The sequence below is a fragment of the Sorex fumeus genome, unplaced genomic scaffold (genome assembly GCF_029834395.1).
Source record: "Sorex fumeus unplaced genomic scaffold, SorFum_2.1 ptg000002l, whole genome shotgun sequence".
NCBI lineage: Eukaryota > Metazoa > Chordata > Mammalia > Eulipotyphla > Soricidae > Sorex > Sorex fumeus.
This window is the reverse complement of record NW_026606059.1, coordinates 77,232,477-77,251,267: the sequence shown is the minus strand read 5'-3', so window position 1 is coordinate 77,251,267 and position 18,791 is coordinate 77,232,477. Positions and strand designations below refer to the sequence as shown.

The 18,791-nt window shown below is 36.1% G+C and overlaps 1 protein-coding gene across 50 annotated transcripts in view; it reads left to right on the top strand.

Annotated features, from left to right (window-relative positions):
• The window catches only part of RIMS2 (regulating synaptic membrane exocytosis 2), a 564,867-nt gene that overhangs the window by 340,050 nt on the left and 206,026 nt on the right, over positions 1 to 18,791 (top strand). For 32 of the 50 annotated variants that reach the window (XM_056111705.1, XM_056111697.1, XM_056111680.1 and 29 more), the window contains one exon: positions 10,891 to 10,956. The exons of the other annotated variants lie outside the window; for them this stretch is intronic. In XM_056111705.1, coding sequence (XP_055967680.1) covers positions 10,891 to 10,956 — 66 coding nt within the window. The remainder of the gene's footprint in view (positions 1 to 10,890; positions 10,957 to 18,791) is intronic. 50 annotated transcript variants of the gene reach the window in all.

Below are 18,791 nucleotides of genomic sequence, written 5' to 3'. Positions count from 1 at the left end.
TCTTTCTTTTGCAATTTTAGTCCTTTTTAAAATCAAACCAAGTAAATTAGTGCATCTCCATCACAGCTGATCTGACAACTACAAATGAAAATAGGTGAAAACAAAATGGCTCATTACTTATATGTTATAACTATTATGTGTAAAACTTCCTGAGACAATAGATTTTAAAGTCTTTTACACGCAGTAGGGAAATCAGTGTGGCTTTTTATATGTAAAAATGTACTAAAACAAGTCTACTTTGTTCAAGAAACAGATTAAAACTGATTCATGAAGAGCTTTCTCCTCATGGCTGATTACACTAACTACTATCGATTTTTAAGTTTAACAAATTATTTAACCTCATTATTCATGGTTTGGTATATAGCACAGTGAGCACAGTGAGTAAGGAGTTTACCTTGCACGCAGCCAACCCGGTTGGCCCAGGTTCGATTCCTCGACCCCTCTCAGAGAGCCTGCCTGGCAAGCTACCGAGAGTATCTCGCCCGCATGGCAAAGCCTGGCGAGCTACCCGTGACGTATTTAATATGACACAGTAACAACAAGTCTCAAAATGGAGACATTACTGGGCCCACTCGAACAAATCAGTGAACAACGGGAGGACAGTGCTACAGTGCTATGAAATGAAAATGATAAAATATTTCCTCAAAACTCTCAATTGAATTAGAGATAAGGATTAGGAAAGAAAGTATAATTTATTCTACAGAGAGTAACAAAATGAGAATGAACTCAGAAGTCCTTACGTATGCTTTCTAACCCAATTTTAGGAAAAATACACATTTAATTGTCTTTCTAGATGCAGGATTATTCTTAACTCATGATTTTAACTGTATTTTAGTCTTCTTTACAAAAGATGTAGGAATGCCTTAATATTTAAAAGTATGAAACAAATATTGGCATTTGTATCTGATAGCTAAGAAGGAATTAGGAAGTTATTAAGTTAACATTTGTGGGACTGGAGCGATAGTACAACAGGTAGGCTGTTTGCCTTGTACACGACCGACCCGGGTTCGATTCCCAGCATCCCATATGCTCCCTTGAGCACCACCAGGAGTAACTCCTGAGTGCATGAGCCAGGAATAAACCCTGTGCATCACCGGGTACGACCCAAAAAGCAAAATTAAAAAAATAACATTTGTGTTAGTATCTAGTCATTGTTAATCTATTTTATTTATTTTTAATTTTTTTATTCATAGTTATTTGTATTTTGAGAGGTGATTATAGATCTGCTATTATTTGAAATGTATACTTTTCAAATACAATAATAAAAGAAAGAAAATTATGTTGGCAACATTGGAAGTTGAACAAATTCAAATTAGGATAAGTGAATGGCTATTTGTGTAAGTTGAAAGAATTTTGATGTTTGATATCTATTAGAAATTATGTATTTCACTAAAATTTCTCCATTTATTAAAATTTATAAGAACCAGAGGGAACTTCAGAATGATTTAATTCCTTCATATTTTTGGAAAGTGTTTTTTTAATGAAAAATGGTCTAAGTATTTTTTCTCAAGACAGAATGTTCTAAATCTTATGGAAACTAAAATAAAATTAATGTTTAGAGTTATACACACAAACCAAAAGTCTCTGTTATATCAAACACATGATATTTTTATTAAAATTTAAGGCAAAGGACCCAAGGTTTAATGACAAAATTTACTATTAAATTATCGATGACTAATCCTTGGTATTACAGTCACCATTTAATACCAGTTAATACAGTCACCATTTTAAATGTCACGTTAGTCTTATTATTTTATAACTGTGATTCTTTTTAGTTTAACAGTAATGTTCAGTTAATTATACTTAGAAATTTGGGGATAAATTGATCTATGTAGCACGTGGATTGCCAGACCACAAATGCTCTTAATTGTATACTGTTTTAAATCCCTTTGAAGTAAATAAAATAGAATTTCACTAAGTAGGACTATAACAATTTCTAACATGTTATTGTTTAGTTATCCAAATTCAAATCATCTCTTATTCACATGAGAAACTAAAAATGAGGAGGGGCAAGAAGCTAGAACATAGAACTTGTATTTGAGGCCCTGAGGTCTATTCCTGACCCCTCCTGAGCCCCAGGCTCTGCTGGGGCTAGCCCAGGGGCCTCCAACATCATCACTGCTGGTCCACAGATGCAGTGGACCATCTGGCCCAGTGGACCAAGTATCTCCAGATGCCTGGGGCATTGCTTAAGAGGTTTCCTCCAAATCCAAAAGTATAATATCGCTGAATTAAACATTGACTCTTTAATTTCTTTTATTATTGTAAAATATTTTAAATAATAGATTGCATGTGAAAGCATTATATGGTACTTTTATTTTAAAGGGAAGAATATTTTTAGTATTCCCTTAACTAAAATTTTAGGACAAGCTTTAATAAAAAAACAAAATGAGACATTTTCTTGAGATAATAAATAAACTTTAGGTATTTTGAATACTTATTACCCTTTATCATCAATAGAAATGACATAATGAACTGGAATAGTATTTTATTTAATTTCTATGATATTTTTAATTGAACTTGTAACTAAGTAGAATTAGACTTCCTAGCTGTAAAACTTTGGTGGAATTTATATCCTTGATGTTGATATAAAATTTTAATATTAATACTAACTTGACGTTGTTGGGTAGATTAAAGTACACCATGTCTGCTACTTCATAGCTCCTACTCAAATTGTGTATTGCTCATAATCTTTTGAAAGGAGCTTTGGCTTATAAATAATTTGTATTTTGATATGCTTATTAAACAGAAAAAAGGGAGAAATTCATAAATTCAGGTGGTTTTTAAAGAGCTTTGGAGAATATGTATGACATGAATTAGACCTTGTAAAATAAGCATATTAATTCAGGCAAGAACAAGAGCAAAAATACAGAAGAAAACACATTTACATCAGAAAAACCAGGTACAACAAAGGAAGAATATGAGTACATGTTAGCAAATTGTACATGAAGGTAATTTTTAACATTGACTATGTTGACTGAGAAGTAATGCAATTTAGCATTAACTTATAAGGTCTTTATTTCCCTCACATATCACCATTATCATTAGTTAAAATCCTGTCCTATATTAGAGGAAAAAATAGATTCTTTAGATAATTCAGAAGCTTAGATGCAGGGATATTAGCTAAAATGATGAAGCATAATAGATATCTTTTTCTTATCTCATCTATGCCTGCTCTTTGTATTATTGTTTTTCTAGTTAATTATGATAACTGCTACAGCTGAACATAATTTTCCTGAGGCAAACTGGGTGACTTTAGTAGTATAAATTGGTCAGGAGCTTGCTTGTTTAAATGAGGTTATTTTTAGAATATGCATAAATATTACATAATATGTCTTTATCTCATAAAACATTCTGCACTACATACCTTTATGTCTTTTCTGGAGCTCAAATGAAGTTTCTACACTTAATTCCATAGATTTTAGTATGCATTTAGCATACTAAACAATAATAAATATAATTAACTCTGGCAGAAGATAAATTACTATTCATTTTTTCCTTCTATACATCCAGTTGATACACTTATATTCTAAAAATAAAATTGCCCTATTACGTGGATGTCTGGAATATTTCACACACTTACGTAATTTCTCTACTCTTTTCCAGACAGCCAACTACCAGAAGGTGTCAAATATACTCATAACCAATATTGCTCTTGTAGCTATCTATGAAGAAAATAATGTTTAAAGTTTTAATATATAAAGTAAATATAAAAAGGTAGAAAATTTACTTTATCTAAACAAAGCAATATTTTATTTTGGAGAGCCCAGCAAGCTACCGAGAGTATCTCGCCCGCATGGCAGAGCCTGGCAAACTACCCGTGACGTACTCGATATGCCAAACACAGTAACAAGTCTCATGATGGAGACGTTACTGGGCCCGCTCGAGCAAATTGATGAACAGTGGGAGGACCGTGACCATAACCGTGACATTTTAGGAAAGTGTCCCATATTTTTTTTAGAAATTGTAAAATAGCAAGCATTAATAATAGTAAAGGACAGAATAGAAAGCTTTATAGTAAGTTAAAATTGTTGATACATGGCTTTAAAAATCTATAGGTTACTCAAGGATGGAATATTTTATCAATCCTTTTTAGAGTCTCCTTTTTGTGTGCCTCGTGGTATCTTACAGCACATATTCATGGTGACTTAATATAATAAAAGGATAATTCAGCACAAATACAACTTTGTTCCATATCTAAAGGTTTTATTATTGTATAAGAATTAAAATGTGAGCCAGGAATGTGACTCAGTGGTGGAGTGTACACCTTGCATGCAGGAGTCCTTGACCACAGGGGTTTTTGTTTTTAAAAAAGGAAATCATTAAAGTGCCTAGAAATCGAGTATCTAGTGTAGTAAATATAATAGTGTTTTTATTATGTCTCTATTATCTATAGCTTTCTTTTTTTCCTCAATAATTCAGTAATTTTTGTTGTATTTGTTTTTTATTCCCTTTTACAGCAAATATTTGCTTGATCGGTTTCTTGAAACTTTCATATTGAATTAGATGCAACTTTAAGCATAATTTAACTTTATTAATTGTGTATATTCAATACAGTACTTATTGCTTAGGTTTTTAAATGTTTGTTCACTTTAGAAGAACAGTAGACATGGCTTCATGGGAAAGTGTAAATAAGATGTTTTAAAGTTGTGCCGTGAATATATCAGAAGACCTCAGGTTTTTTCTGATCTTGAGTAGATCTGAAGAGACTTGCTGAAGTTGTGTGGTTCATTTTCATATGACATTCATATACATAGATTTTTTTATTTTGGGTAGTCATAACCCATGGTGCCCAGGGTCCCTCCAACTCGTGTTTGGTTTCTGTGTCAGGGCTTGAACCCAGTCTCCTGCACGCAAAGCATGGACTCCAGCACTTTGAACTCTCTTACAGTAGAATATTTTCTTTCAACAGTTCCTCAAAAGGGAATATACTCACATTAAGTTAAAAGTATAACATAGCTATTCAAAAGTATGCAGTTAGTTTCTCTAGAGAAATATAAAGTAGAATAGATAGGTGGGTAGATAACTAGCTATATACATAAATGTGTAAGTGAGATGTTAATGATAAAGGATTGTCTCAAATGAATACGGAGGCTGAAATCATTGATGATTTGCTCCCCGGAGACTCAGTGTATTGTATCTCATATTGAAAGGCCTGAGAATCAGGAGAACCTGTATAAATCCCTATCTCGGCATCAGAGTCCAAGATGGCCTAAGATGGCCAGCTCAAAGCTGGAAAAGGGCGCACACTGCTTCTTCTTTCTTCTCTGTTCTCTCTGTTCTCTCATACCCTTACCAGACTGACTTTGAGGAGGGCCATCTACTGAATGCACTGATTCAAATGCTGCTTTCCTTTGAAACTCTCACAAAGACACACCCAGCTTGAACTTCTTAGTTCACTCTGTAACAGTCAGTCAAAATTTATTTAGTGGGTCAGCCATCATCTACAAAGATAAACTGGACCCACCATTTAACACCCATGGGATATTTATTATAGGCATCCCTGGGCTGTTGAAGTCAGCACCTACGATTTGTCATCCTGATGAGAAATGAAGTAGTGATGGATGATGTTTCTGGCTTGATATTTTGTCCAGACAAAATGAGGTATAAAACTCTCGAATAAAAATTTAAAGTTGGGGCTGGAGCAATAGCACAGCGGGTAGGGCGTTTGCCTTGCACACAGCCAACCTAGGTTCGATTCCCAGCATCCCATATGGTCCCCCGAGCACCGCCAGGAGTAATTCCTGAGTGCATGAACCAGGAGTAACTCCTGTGCATTGCTGGGTGTGACCCAAAAAGCAAAAAAAAAAAAAAAATAAAAGTTGACATATATATATGTTACTCTTATATAATTTTCAGAGAATATTCCCTTTTAACACAAGATACTGGGCATTATTTCTACCTCTTATAAGTTAGGAAAGCCTTTTTGGTATTTGTATTTCTTATTTCCTTATGCTGTATAGTCTTAAATTTCAATTTCTAAAATGCTTCTATGATTATGTGTAAACCATTGCTCTGTGATGACTAGGTTCACCCTGGAAATAGTGTGACTGGTTTTAGTGTTTAATTCAGTCCAAATTGTGTTTATTGAGAGTCAACTATTGTGCACAAAGACTAAAAATAGAATTATTGGCCAGAGATACAGGTCAACAAAGAAAGTGCTTCTCTTGCCTTGTAGCTGACCCTAATTCAGCCCCCCACACCATCAGAAACAATGCCGCCCTCCCTGCACAGAGCCAGTAGTAGCCCCCAAGCACCACCTGATATGGTCGCACAAAATTATCCCAGTCGAGATATATAGATGATTCAACTAATTATACAAATTACTTATATAATATACAAATTAACTATACAGTATACCAGCTAATTAAAACCTTAGAGGCAGTGAGTCAGAGCATGATATTGCTATGACATATCAGAGGAAAAAAATGCTTGCTTGAGTATGTTGGGAAAGCTTCAAAGAGAAACTGGACTCAATAGAATTTTGAAAGACAATGAAATGGACATGAAGAGATATGGGCATTCCTGGCAAGTGATGAATGTGAGCTAACACTTCAAGTCAGGAAAGCCTAGGACATATTTAGTTGAGTCTTAGCCTGGTCTGCTTAGATAAAAGATTGCGGTATGGGAGGTGAGAAAAGAGGCGATGAAGACGAAGTAGATTAGAATTAATTTGCACAACATTTTAAGGACTATGTCCTTTTATTTTATTGGTGTGTGTTAGGGGGGTGTCCCCAAGTTGTGCCATGCCCAGGAAGTTTGGGGCCACGTTGGTGATTCTTGGGCAACTATGCAGAAGTTCAGTGCCAGGGCCAGTGGATATGGTGCAGCCATCCTGGTGATGCTTGGAGTGGGGGTGGGGCAGTGGGGGGTGGATTCTGGGGCTGCACCCAGCTCTGGTGGGGGACCAGGTAGCAGAGATTGAACTGGGATCAGCAGTGTGCAAGACCTGCACCTTAAGTCCTGTACTAGCTCTTCAGTGTCTATAATTTTGGTAAATATTGGATTCCACTGAAGGATTTTGAGCAAAGTACCTCCATAATCTGGGCTATAATTTGGAAATACATTTCACAAGAAGTCTGGAGGATAGATTAGATCAGGAGAGTTGGAGTCTGAAGGAAAGAAAACTTCAGGGAAGGTTATTTTAATACCTATGAACTGACCGCCTTCCTGTCCCAGCAGCTGATCACCACTGTTTTCATTGATGGAATGAATCTGCTTTAATATAGAGGGAGGAGAAAAGGGAACGCAGGGATAGATCTGGCTTGTAAGTGAAGAGTGTGAAAACAAGGAATATGCAGAGAGATAGCGTAGAGATTAAAACACTCGCCTTGCATACCTCTCTCCCCAGACCAATCCTGAATACTACATGGTCCCCCAGCATAGCCATCTGCAGCTTTGGAGCCCCACCCCCACCCTCAAGCATCACCGGGGTAGTCCAAGTAAACCCTGGCACTCAAGAGTCCAAGCAGCACTGCATCCTCGGGCCCTTGCATTCAACCTCTAAACTGTTAGATGAGAATTGCTGGCAAGAACCTGTGGGCCACCTGAGCACTTCTAGGGAGATCCTCCCCAAAAAGAACAAGTAAAAATGTTAGTTAAGTTGCCATCACAAGAGTAATAGCTGAAGTATTATATCAGACCCCAAGGGATATTATATCAAAAATATTTGAAACGTGCCTACTCAACAGCCTACTCAAGACTGTTGCAGGGTTCGAGACCCCGCTCTGTGACAGTCTGGCTGTGCAGACCTGAGAATACAGTACGTGGGCCAGGGAAGTGGGTCTGAGGACGACCAGGGCACTGCACAGTGCTGGCGATCACTGGGCCTCAGGCCTACAAAGCTTCTGCTTTAGCCTTTGGACAGATCTCTCTGGTCCCAAATATTTGTATGCAAGAGCTCAATTGAAATTTTAATGACTGTTGGAGACAGACTCTGCAGATCTCTCTCAGGACTGCTATTTTTAAAAAATATTTTTAATTAATTTATTTTTATTGACTCACTGTAAGATAGAGCAATTCAAAGCTATTCATGACTGGGTTTCAGTTACACAATGTGCCAACACCAATTTTTCCACCAGTGTAATTTACCAGTACCAAAGTCTCCAGTTCCCCACCCCCCACATCACATACACTCCCATTCCAACCTGCCTCTATGCCACGCACATCTTTTCTCTTCTCTCTCTCTCTCTCTCTCTCTCTCTCTCTCTATCTATCTATCTCTATCTCTATCTCTCTCACTCTCTCTCTCTCCTCACCCCTGCTCTCATTTTTGGGCATATGGTTTGCATTACAGATACTGAAAGGTTATCATGTATATTCCTTTAACCTACTTTCAACACTCAGTTCTTGTCCAGATGTCCAACTATTGTTGTCTCAGGACTGCTCCTAGAGAAAAGAGTGAAGCCAAGTGGATCATTTGGGGCTCCCTGCCTCATCTTTAACTGCACATATTCAAGTATTACTGGATTCTCAACTATTGGTTTATTTAATGTGCCCTTTATGATAAAACTGTGGGCTTTTCAACATTAGAGTTTGAAAAGCCACTGCTCTAGAACCCTCTCTTCCAAACCTAGGATGAGATATCCAAGTAGACTAATGTTTTGCCCTCCTAATTAAGATGTATTTTCCTGAGTGTGTTGACCTAACACTCAAGGCAGCTGGAAAAAAAACAGGAGAGATCAGGAAGTGGCTGAAAATGTTCAATGAATCCTAAAGTAAAATAAATATAATATAAAATGAGCGTTTAAATATTTAAAACAATCCAAAAAAACATACTGAAGTGTAAGAACATTGAAGAGCATATCTTGGGAAAGCCTCTAATGAATACAAGAAAGAAGTGAATCTAGTAGATGAGCTGGATACAAGGAAGTGTTTAGAGAGGCCGGACGCCAAATGTTAAGAACTTGATTGTGTTAAGGAAGCCCTGAATTTAGAGGTTGAAGAGATAATATAGAAGTTAAGGCACATGCAGTGTATTCAGCCAACCCCAGTTAAATCCCTGACACCACATAGTCCCCAGAAGCAACCAGGTATGGCCCTAGATATCCTCTAAGCACAACTAGGATGATCCTCCCAAACAGGGCCATAGCAGCACCCTGCTCTTGGGAACTAGTGTTGAACCTTCAGCTGAGTCCCCAAGAGAGTCCCCACCCCTGAACACAGTTTGGGGAATTCTATGCCCTACTGACTCCAAAGAAAAGTCATAAATTTAGACCAACCCTCCTGCTCACTCTAGTCGGTCAAGTACAACCTCAGTTTCTCTCTATGTGGGACTATGAGAACCTACCGCAAAGGGTAGGTTCTCTTCATCCCCCGAATTTGGGTTTTTATGGGATAAAGTAGTCAAAGTTTATCTTAGCACAAGGGTGCTAATAAGTAAATGCCATCTTTAATACCGAAAAGGAGTGAAACCAAGAGAGGAATATGGAGAAATCATGGTTGAGAGTCAACGTCTAGGGCTGGAGAGATAGCACAGCGGGTAGGGCATTTGCCTTGCACGCGGCCGACTCGGGTTCGATTCCCAGCATCCCCTATGGTCCCCTGAGCACCGCCAGGAGTAACTCCTGAGTGCAGAACCAGGAGTAACCCCTGTGCATCACCAGGTGTGACCCAAAAAGCAAAAAAAAAAAAAAAAAAAAAAGAAAGAAAGAAAAAGAGAGTCAACATCTAATCCCAAGCTTAAATTTATTCTGTTGAAGCAGAAGTCAAAACCAAAGGATGATTTGAGCATGTTCCTAAGAACAATCACAGGATAATTCCGGAGAATAGCAGAGGCAGACATTTTACAGTGAGCTTATATTTGTGGATGAGAAGTATGGGACTGGTAATGAGAAGTGTGGTAAAAATTGTCCATGTCTTTTAAGATGCTTTCTGACAGAGTGAAAGTCAGATACTGTGGCTTGGAGGAAGACAAATTTTATGAAGATTTTCTTTTTTGAATTAAATTCAGTTAAGTAATTTTGTTACTGTCTGAGACTGTAACAAATGGAACAGGTTTATGGGGAAATCAGGATTGCAAGTAGCAGAAATTCTTCCTTTGGTGCAGAATAAAAAGACAAGTGAAGATGTAACTATGTAATTTGGATTGATAAATGTAGAAGTTGAACTAGTTCAACATTGGTTTCCATTGTCATTGATACGTACTATGATCATCTCTTAAAATTAAGAGTTTGAATAGTCAAGGTTTAAAAAAATAGAAAATTTTAAATTAGTGTAGAGAGAATCAGCCTCAGATAGGTGGAAAGGTCAGTGCTGTGGTGGGCTAGTGAGAGTTATGAGGTAAGAATGGATTAGCGCCAAGAGCACATATTATTAATCCTGATGAACACGGTAAGTGGAAAAAATGGAGAATAGCCAATAAATCATTATTTGGAATCAATAGTTAATAATTTTAATCATTTTATTCTTTACTAAGTAGAATTTTGAAAACACTAGAATTTTTAATTATTAGAGAGTAATCGCCTTATGAAATCAAAGTATAATGAGTGTTAGAAATACGTTCATTTAGTACTTTCTTCTTAAACTTTTTTATTACTTTATCATTTTCTCTCATCACCTTTCAAAAAAATGAGAAAGCTTTGTATTGTATAACATTTTATAAGAATTTGCTAAAGCTGTTTGAATATGATTTTATTTTAAAATATGATTTATCTGAATCTTGATTTATGGTGTTTTTGTTTTCCTTTATTTTCTAACACTAACTTTTAGCACTGCCATATTACAATGGACATCTGGAGGAAGAAGCAAGCTTTTTATTAACAAGCTTTATTTGCTTTTCTTATTATCTACTTCTGTTTTTTGAGTATTTTAACTTTATGAAAAGTTAAGCTATGCCTTTTGATTTCTTTCCCAAGTCTCATTTATGTTCTTGTTTCTGCATGCTTGCAGTCATTTTCTTACTCTACCTCGCTCCAGATACAGTCAGCCCATTGAGCGCCACCACAGAGATGGCAGGTATATTTTTCTTACAATTGAGTCTGTGCCTAAAGTTGCATGTGTCTGTTTATTGATATGATATAATTTTCTTCTGTTTTTATTTTTATCTCTCTGTGGTCTCACTGAAGTACAGAATTTTAATCCATATTAAATAGTAGATATCAATCAAATATGAATCTTTATAAGAATGTCAGATTATAGCTTCTCTTCAATTAGAGTCATCTCTTTGAGAATTCTAAAAATTTAGTTTACCAGAATGACAACTCTAGATTGCTTAGGAGGACTTTTACAAAGTAATCAAAATTTATTTAAAGGCAAAAAAAATTTCATGCAACTAACTTGACCTTCCTCAGCAGAGCTCATCATTAGGTAAATGATTCTAGTTGAGCTGCATGTATCTTAACACACTTCCCCACACCCCACTGTGGGAGAGGAGCAAGTCACTGCAGTGCTTAGGTTGCTGTTACCAGCCCAAGGTCATTGTTATTCACTCCCTGGTCTCAGTGGATGATCCTGCTATGCGGAACATACTAGATCTGAGGAAATAGTGTTGCTCATTTCTGTTCCACCATCATTCTCCTTAACCTGAAGGGAAATTCTACTTCCAGGCATTTCACAGAAAGAACCATCAACTATAAACAGAAGGGAAAGATGATATCTAAATTTTATCATTGCTCAAGTCTGTGTGTAAATTTAGGAATTTGAAACAATTCATTCTCAACATAATGAGAACCTTTAGCAGAGGAGAGAATAGCAGTGGTGGTGAGTTCAACTAGTTTAGATAAGGAATTACTTGCTATACTCAGTTTGATTGTTCTTTTGGGTTATGTGTGACTACTTTTATCCTATTAAGTGATTCAAAGTTGACAATGAAAGCATTTAGAAAAAAAATAATTGAAAGTAATGAATAGCTTCCCAAGGACTGAGTTCATGTTAGGTAAATAATATAAATTCTAATATTCTTAATAATTTTAGTTTTAGTACATCTCTTAGTAAATGTAATTAAAATTTAGTATTTCCTAGTCTAATTATATGGTAGTTATTATTGCTAAATTTAATTTTCTTTTGAATTTTCAGTCTATTTTATGTTTATTTGCTTTAATGTGACATTTTTGTTCTTTATTTTTGCAATTGCTGTATATTGTATTCAGACTATTTTTTTGGCTGCAATAATCTTACATTTGTCTTACAAAATGTGGGGGAATTATTTACATAATTGTTCTTGTAATTGGCCAAGTTCTTTTCTTAATGTGGATAACGATGAATTAGATGTTGTTGTTCATGGACTTATTCTGCTTCTTCTGGTATTTCTTCACTTCAGTGTAAATTAAGATCATGCGCCACATTAGTTTTTTTAAACTCTTTATTTATGTTAATCTCATTCATCAGTAATTTGTTTGCTTAATATTACTTATTCAGCTCATCAATGTACATAGATCCAGGTCTTGATCAGCTCTAGCTTGCTTGTCAAATTAATTATTTTTACCCAAGTTCTAAACCTCAGAATAATTGAACTTTTTTGGGAAGGAAACTTTACTTACCACTATGCTACCAAGATAAAATTGACCTGTTTTGAAGTGTACATTTGTGAATTGTCTTTTGTTGCCTTTATTTGGTTTGTGGTCAGGAAGCATATAAACATGATTATTGTAAAATAATTCAGAGCTAGGGAATCAGTTTTAGAAAACAAGTTACCATATATCTTTATTACTATGAAGTTTGCCATAACATAAATGATTTGGGCTTTTGAGTAAATTGTGTACCTACTTATAGACCTAAGTGGTAAATTCTATAATCTGATTATATACTTTATATACACTGGTGGACTCAATGCCTGCTTATCCATATGAAACTGTTATTGTTTCCCCGGAATTAGTAAATGCTTTGCTCAATTTTCAGTGAAACATCCCTTCCTTTGCTTTTTTCAAAAGTGACTGATAATTTGTTGTCATGTGACTCAGTTTCTGATTTGCTCTTCACCACCCATCTTCATCCATTTGAATATGTGAAAGAGTAAGGAACTTCTACACATTGAAGACCCCATAAAAAGCAAAGTTGAGCTGAACATTTATTAAGATAGAGATAGGCAGAAATAATATGCAGAAAAGGGAGGGTTTAAGGATGTTTGTTAACAATGGTTAAGAATTGGAGGATATGGGGCTGGAGCAATAGCACAGCGGGTAAGGCATTTGCCTTGCAGGTAGCTAACCTGGGTTCGATTCCCAGCATCCCATATGGTCCCCTAAGTACTGCCAGGGTGATTCCTGAGTGCAGAGCCAGGAGTAACCTCTGTGCATCGCTGGGTGTGACCCAAAAAGCAAAAAAGAGAGAGAGAGAGAGAGAGAATTGGAGGATATAAAAATGATTTGAAAGAGGAGACAAGACATTTAGAGAGAAGATATCAATGGGGGATTGGGAATTTCTATTAAGAGTTAATATCTCTCAGCTAAGTTGGAAAGTAGCACAGTCCTCCCATTGTTCATTAATTTGCCTGAGCGGGCACCAGTAACATCTACATTGTAAGACTTGTTATTACTGTTTTTGACATAGCAAATATGCCATGAGGAGCTTGCCAGGCTCTGCCGTGCAGGCAGGATACTCTTAGTAGCTTACTGGGCTCTCCGAGAGGGATGGAGGAATCGAACCCAGGTTGACCATGTACAAAAGCAGACACCCTACCTGCTGTGCTATGGCTCCAGCCCTCTCAGCTAAGTTAATACCTATTAACTAGTTAATACCTAGTAATTAGTAAACAGTGCCTATTAATTAAGAGTTATAGAGATCAAATGCTTGTATAGAAATAGTTTACTTAAAATACTCTAAGCTATCCTAAGTTGCCTTGCTTCCAAAACTCGGAGTAGTCTTGGTGTGAAAAGTGAGGAAGGGTGAGGCCTTGGCAGAGAGGAGTAGGAGGGATGCCATACACTATGAGGAGAGGCTTTGTGGTTCTTCAGCAGGCATTTGGGGCAGACAGAGGACCCTGCTTGGGAAAAAAGATTCTGCCAAAGCGCCTGGAATCTGATGAGGAAGAGGGGCAGGAGTTGGGGTTTTTTTTTTTTTTTTTTTTTTTTTTTGGTGAAGGGGCGGGTGCTCCATTTTCTTACAGATTCTCTACCTGTGAAGTTGTTCTAAGAGCCCTTCCTCAGTGTGGTCAGATCCCAGTAACTCACTCTTCCCGAACTACCTTTCTTTGACTTTACATTTGTTTGTATTGTTACTTTCTCAAGTATCAACGAGTGCTGTATTTGTGTTTAATCACTCAGATCCCTCCTAATTCTCTAGCGTTTCCTTCTACTAATTATTTCTTACTGATTCTTTGCATCTACCGTTATCAATCTCCTTTTTCTTTAGCTTCTTCATGAAGTATTAATTACCTTGATTCACATTCTCTCTTGACTGGACTTATCTCCTTCATTATTATTTATCATGTTCTCAATTGTCTGCTTATATCTTGTCATGTCTCTTTGACATGTTTCTATTGTTTCTATGACTTCACCCAAAATTTCAAACTATCATGCCCGTTTCATAGTATGTATTCAAAAAAATGAATATATGTTGAAAGAACTAATGTATCAATGAATAGTCAAATATTAATACTGTACAGAGACATCTGAAAGATTTTCTTGATAAACCTTTTTTTAAAACTGAACTCCTTTGTTATCTGTACAAGAATATTTTCACAGAACCTCACAGAATTTAAGTCCACTTCTGAAGTTACTTTTATTTCTCCCCCAAATACGTCTTTTTCTATTTATAGATCATCATTTCATTTTGGGGGGGGGTGAACATTTCATATTTTTTTCTTTTACCTCAATCATTTAATTCGTATTTTCTTTTAATTCGTATTTTCTTTTACCTCAATCATTTAATTCGTATTTTAAAGATAAAAAGAAAGCATCCCATGATCAAAAAATTCAATTAAATGAAATTCATAGACTTTCTAATTATGATATCTTAATTCAGGTTTGGTTTCGTCTTCAAATATATATAATTGTGTAATTTCATCCAGGTTTTTGTGACTTGTAGTTTATTTGTAAAATGAAAGAGATTAGGTGACTTCTGAGATTCCTTCTAACCTTAATATTGTTTATACAGTTTCAGTGTGCTATATGTTGTGTGTCTTGAGCAATATAATTTGTTAATCATACTTACTCTGTTTCCATTCCTATGACTACAAAACAGCCTTTTCCTACTCTAATTCAGTCCATGTATTACTGCGTACTTAAACTTAACTTGATAGTTAAACAAAAATTATTTGTTTTCAAAAGGTCTTGGTCTTATTAAGATGTAAATTCTATCTCAGTCTCTTAAGATGTTAAGAGCTTCATAACTGACTCAAAAAGTTATATTCTACTTTTTTTTATTTGTAGCATCTTTATTTGACAGATTCTCTTTTTTCCTACACCTAGATTTGTTAAATATAATAAAATTATACATCAAGGAGACCGAGACCTGCTCTTCAAAGTATAAGCATTTCTCCTGAAAGTGCCTCTAACATGTCATTTATTTTAAATTCCCTGTCTGCTATTTCCAACATCTGTGTCATCTCTGATTTGTGTTCTGTTGATGTTTTTGATTCTTGATTAGGGGGCTTATTTTCCTTGCTTTAATTTTTTTTTGTTATTCTTGTTTCTGGTCATTCTTTATTAATGATTTCCATCCTGTCATCAGTAGAGCCAGAGGTAACTGGAGTTATGTCTTAAAATGTGTTTCTTTTTCTTTACTTTCTTTTTTTTTTTTTTTACCATGTGTTTGGTGGGGGAAGGAAGCAGTGGTAGGATCAGTGTTCTGACTGCTCCCCCTGATGGTGACATGAACTTGCTTGAAGTGGCAGCTGTGTCAGCAGGCAGCAGAGAGAAGGAGGTTGCCCAGTGTATGGACATCCCACTCACCATGGGAAGCTTTCCAAAGGAAGGCCCATGAATCAATTGTACAAAATGGATCAGTGAAATTGTTGAACAAAACACTCAGGATTTCCAATATGAAAACTTTGCCTCATTAAACTTACTCGCCTCATAGGAAAGCTCTATATTATGGTTCTTTAGAGGTGCATCTTAGAAATGTTTATTACTTTGTTGATTTTTTGTGTGCTTGGGTATGGAAATGTAGGAATACCATGAATTTCTTACATTTGACTAATCTATTAAATCCACTAAAAATGGAAGTTTAAATAAAATACTAATTTAATAAATGGTAGTAATTATATTATCTCTGAGAATTTAAAAATAATACATATTTTAAAGATGTATCAGTATGCTGCATATTACTCATCTCTGGGTAAATAGTCCTGCTTACTTGTGAAAATTATAGATATTTAATTAAAACTTCAAATTTATCTTGAAGACATTTACATGTAAAATGTTTCTTTTTTGCTTGTTTAATAATATATCTCTATCATTTAGTATTGTGTTAGTATCAAATTTTCTTGAGGACATTGAGATATAAATTTTTTTCTTATTGCTATTTTTAGTAACAGCTAAATATTTTCTCCAGATATGAGAATACATCTCTTTTTAATGATAAAATAATTTATAGATCATACTTGTATTTTTCTACTTTAAAGGTATCTCAACAATATGCATTTTGCATAAGATTATGGTTCACTCTTTTTGACTCTAGACATTGCTCTTATTTTTTAATAAGTTACTTTACCTTTAACAAATATGTGGAATTTATATTTAACTGAACAGAAATGTGCATAGAAATACTATAATTTATCAGGATAAATTAATCTATCTCAAAAATAATATTCCTATTTGTATAGTATTTGCTCAGATATTCTAATAAGTTTTTAAAATTTAAGCTTTTTCAATACTTTATGATCAACATGAAAAATTATATTTACTTTATTGTTAAATTATGAAAATATGCACTTATGTTTTGTTGTTGGCCCCAATTTTTAGATTTTATTATGCTTACATTATGTTTGTAATTCTCATAAGATTTCTAAACATGTAAGATGTTTTTTAAAAAAAATACCTCTCCTGCTACTCAGCTAAACATATTATTCTTATGGGTACATTTTACTTTAATTCTTTTTTGTTTTAATTATGAACTATTTTCATTTTTTACAATTTAAATCATGCTAGTTGAGGAGGGAAAAATATAATGAAAATTTTAAACTTTTTTTTTGCTAAGGAGATTTTTTTTTAATTAGGTACTGTAATTTACAGTATTATTAATGTAGAATTTCATGCACAGAATCTTCCAGGACCACATGCTCCACCAAAGGGTCTGCCTCCCTTCACCATTGTCCCAATGTCTCACATAACTTGCCTTTAATCCTAGCCCCACTGCCCTCAAACGCCCTGCCATAAGCTTCCTATTAAAATCCAGTTCTCTGGGCCAGAGCAATGGTACAGTGGGTAGAGCATTTGCCTTGCATGCAGCTGATCTGGGTTTGATCCTCAGCATCCCATATGGTCTCCCAAGCACTGCCAGGAGTAATTCCTCAGTGCAGAGCCAGGAGTAACCCTTGAGCACCCCCCCCCCCAAAAACAAAACAGTTCTCAGTTTCTGTTGTCTTGAAGCATTTGTTATTTCTTTACTATGTTTCTTTATATTCCACATGTGAGAGTTCTGTATCTGATCTTTCTAATGATATTTTAAAGGATATTTCCTTAGGAGTAACCTGTCTGCTTTATAATCTTCCCCCTTTAAAGGACATGAAACAGGGTCAGAGAGAAAATACAGCAGGTAGAATACTTGCCATGCATGTGGCTAACCCAAGTCTGATTCCTGGCACCATATTTGGTCCCCCTAGCACCACATTTGGTCCCCCTAGCACCAGGTGTAACCCAAATACACACACACTCACATACACACAAACATGCACATGATCACGATCATGATCACGATCACGACCATCCTGTTGTTCGTCAATTGCCTCGAGCAGGCCCCAGTAACATCTTCTTTGTCCTAGCCCTGAGATTTTTAAAAAGTGCCATATTCAAAGCTCTTTCAGGGTTAGGAGAATGAGACCCATCATTGTTACTGGTATTTGGCATATTGGGTACGCCACGGGGAGTTTGCCATACTCTGCCGTGTGGGCAGGTTACATTCAGTAGCCTGCCAGTTTGTCCAAAGTAATGAGATAATAAGATGTTGTGCGGATGCATTTGCGTCCGCGTACTTCCGGGAGCTGGGTTTTATAGTCTCTGGGTCTTGGCCATTGATGGGATTACACGGCGCCAGAGGGCCAGTTGGTGGGTGTGACCCCTGCCTAGTGGAATATGAAGGATCTGGGTGGAAGATGCTCAGCCCCGATCCAAGCAGGCTTGGAGATCTCAGCCCCGGGACCCGCATGCCTTTGTTCCGCTGCTGGTACCTTCATGCATGTGGAGAGTGGTCTCAGCATGGTAGTGGCTGGTTCTGGAGGTCTTCGGCTGCCGGAGCCCTGGTCGGGGCAGGGAGGGAAACTCAACCCGCTCCCCTCCAAGGGGCCCTGACGAGGACAGCCAGGCGCGGGGGCAGGAGACTCTGCGCTGTTCTCTTCTGGGAGCTGGATTTTATAGTCTCTGGGGGGGGGGGGGGGGGAAGAGTTTAACATTTTATTTTCCTCTTGGAAAAATTGGTTCCCATAATCAGAATAAACCCAGTTTTGTAAAAATAATAAAATGTTAGTTCAAATTTCTGTTAGGATAATCATAGATATTCCACAAGGTTTTCTAAGCACGCTTTATATACAGAGATATTTATTGTTGACTTAACAGAAAACCTAAGAACACTGTTTGATACTCACTAAAAATAGATTTTAAGGTCTCTAGTAGATAAGCATCTATGTATATGTCTTTAATCCTAGTTATCTGTTGTTATAAGATATACACAGATACATACCCTAAAATATTTGAAAG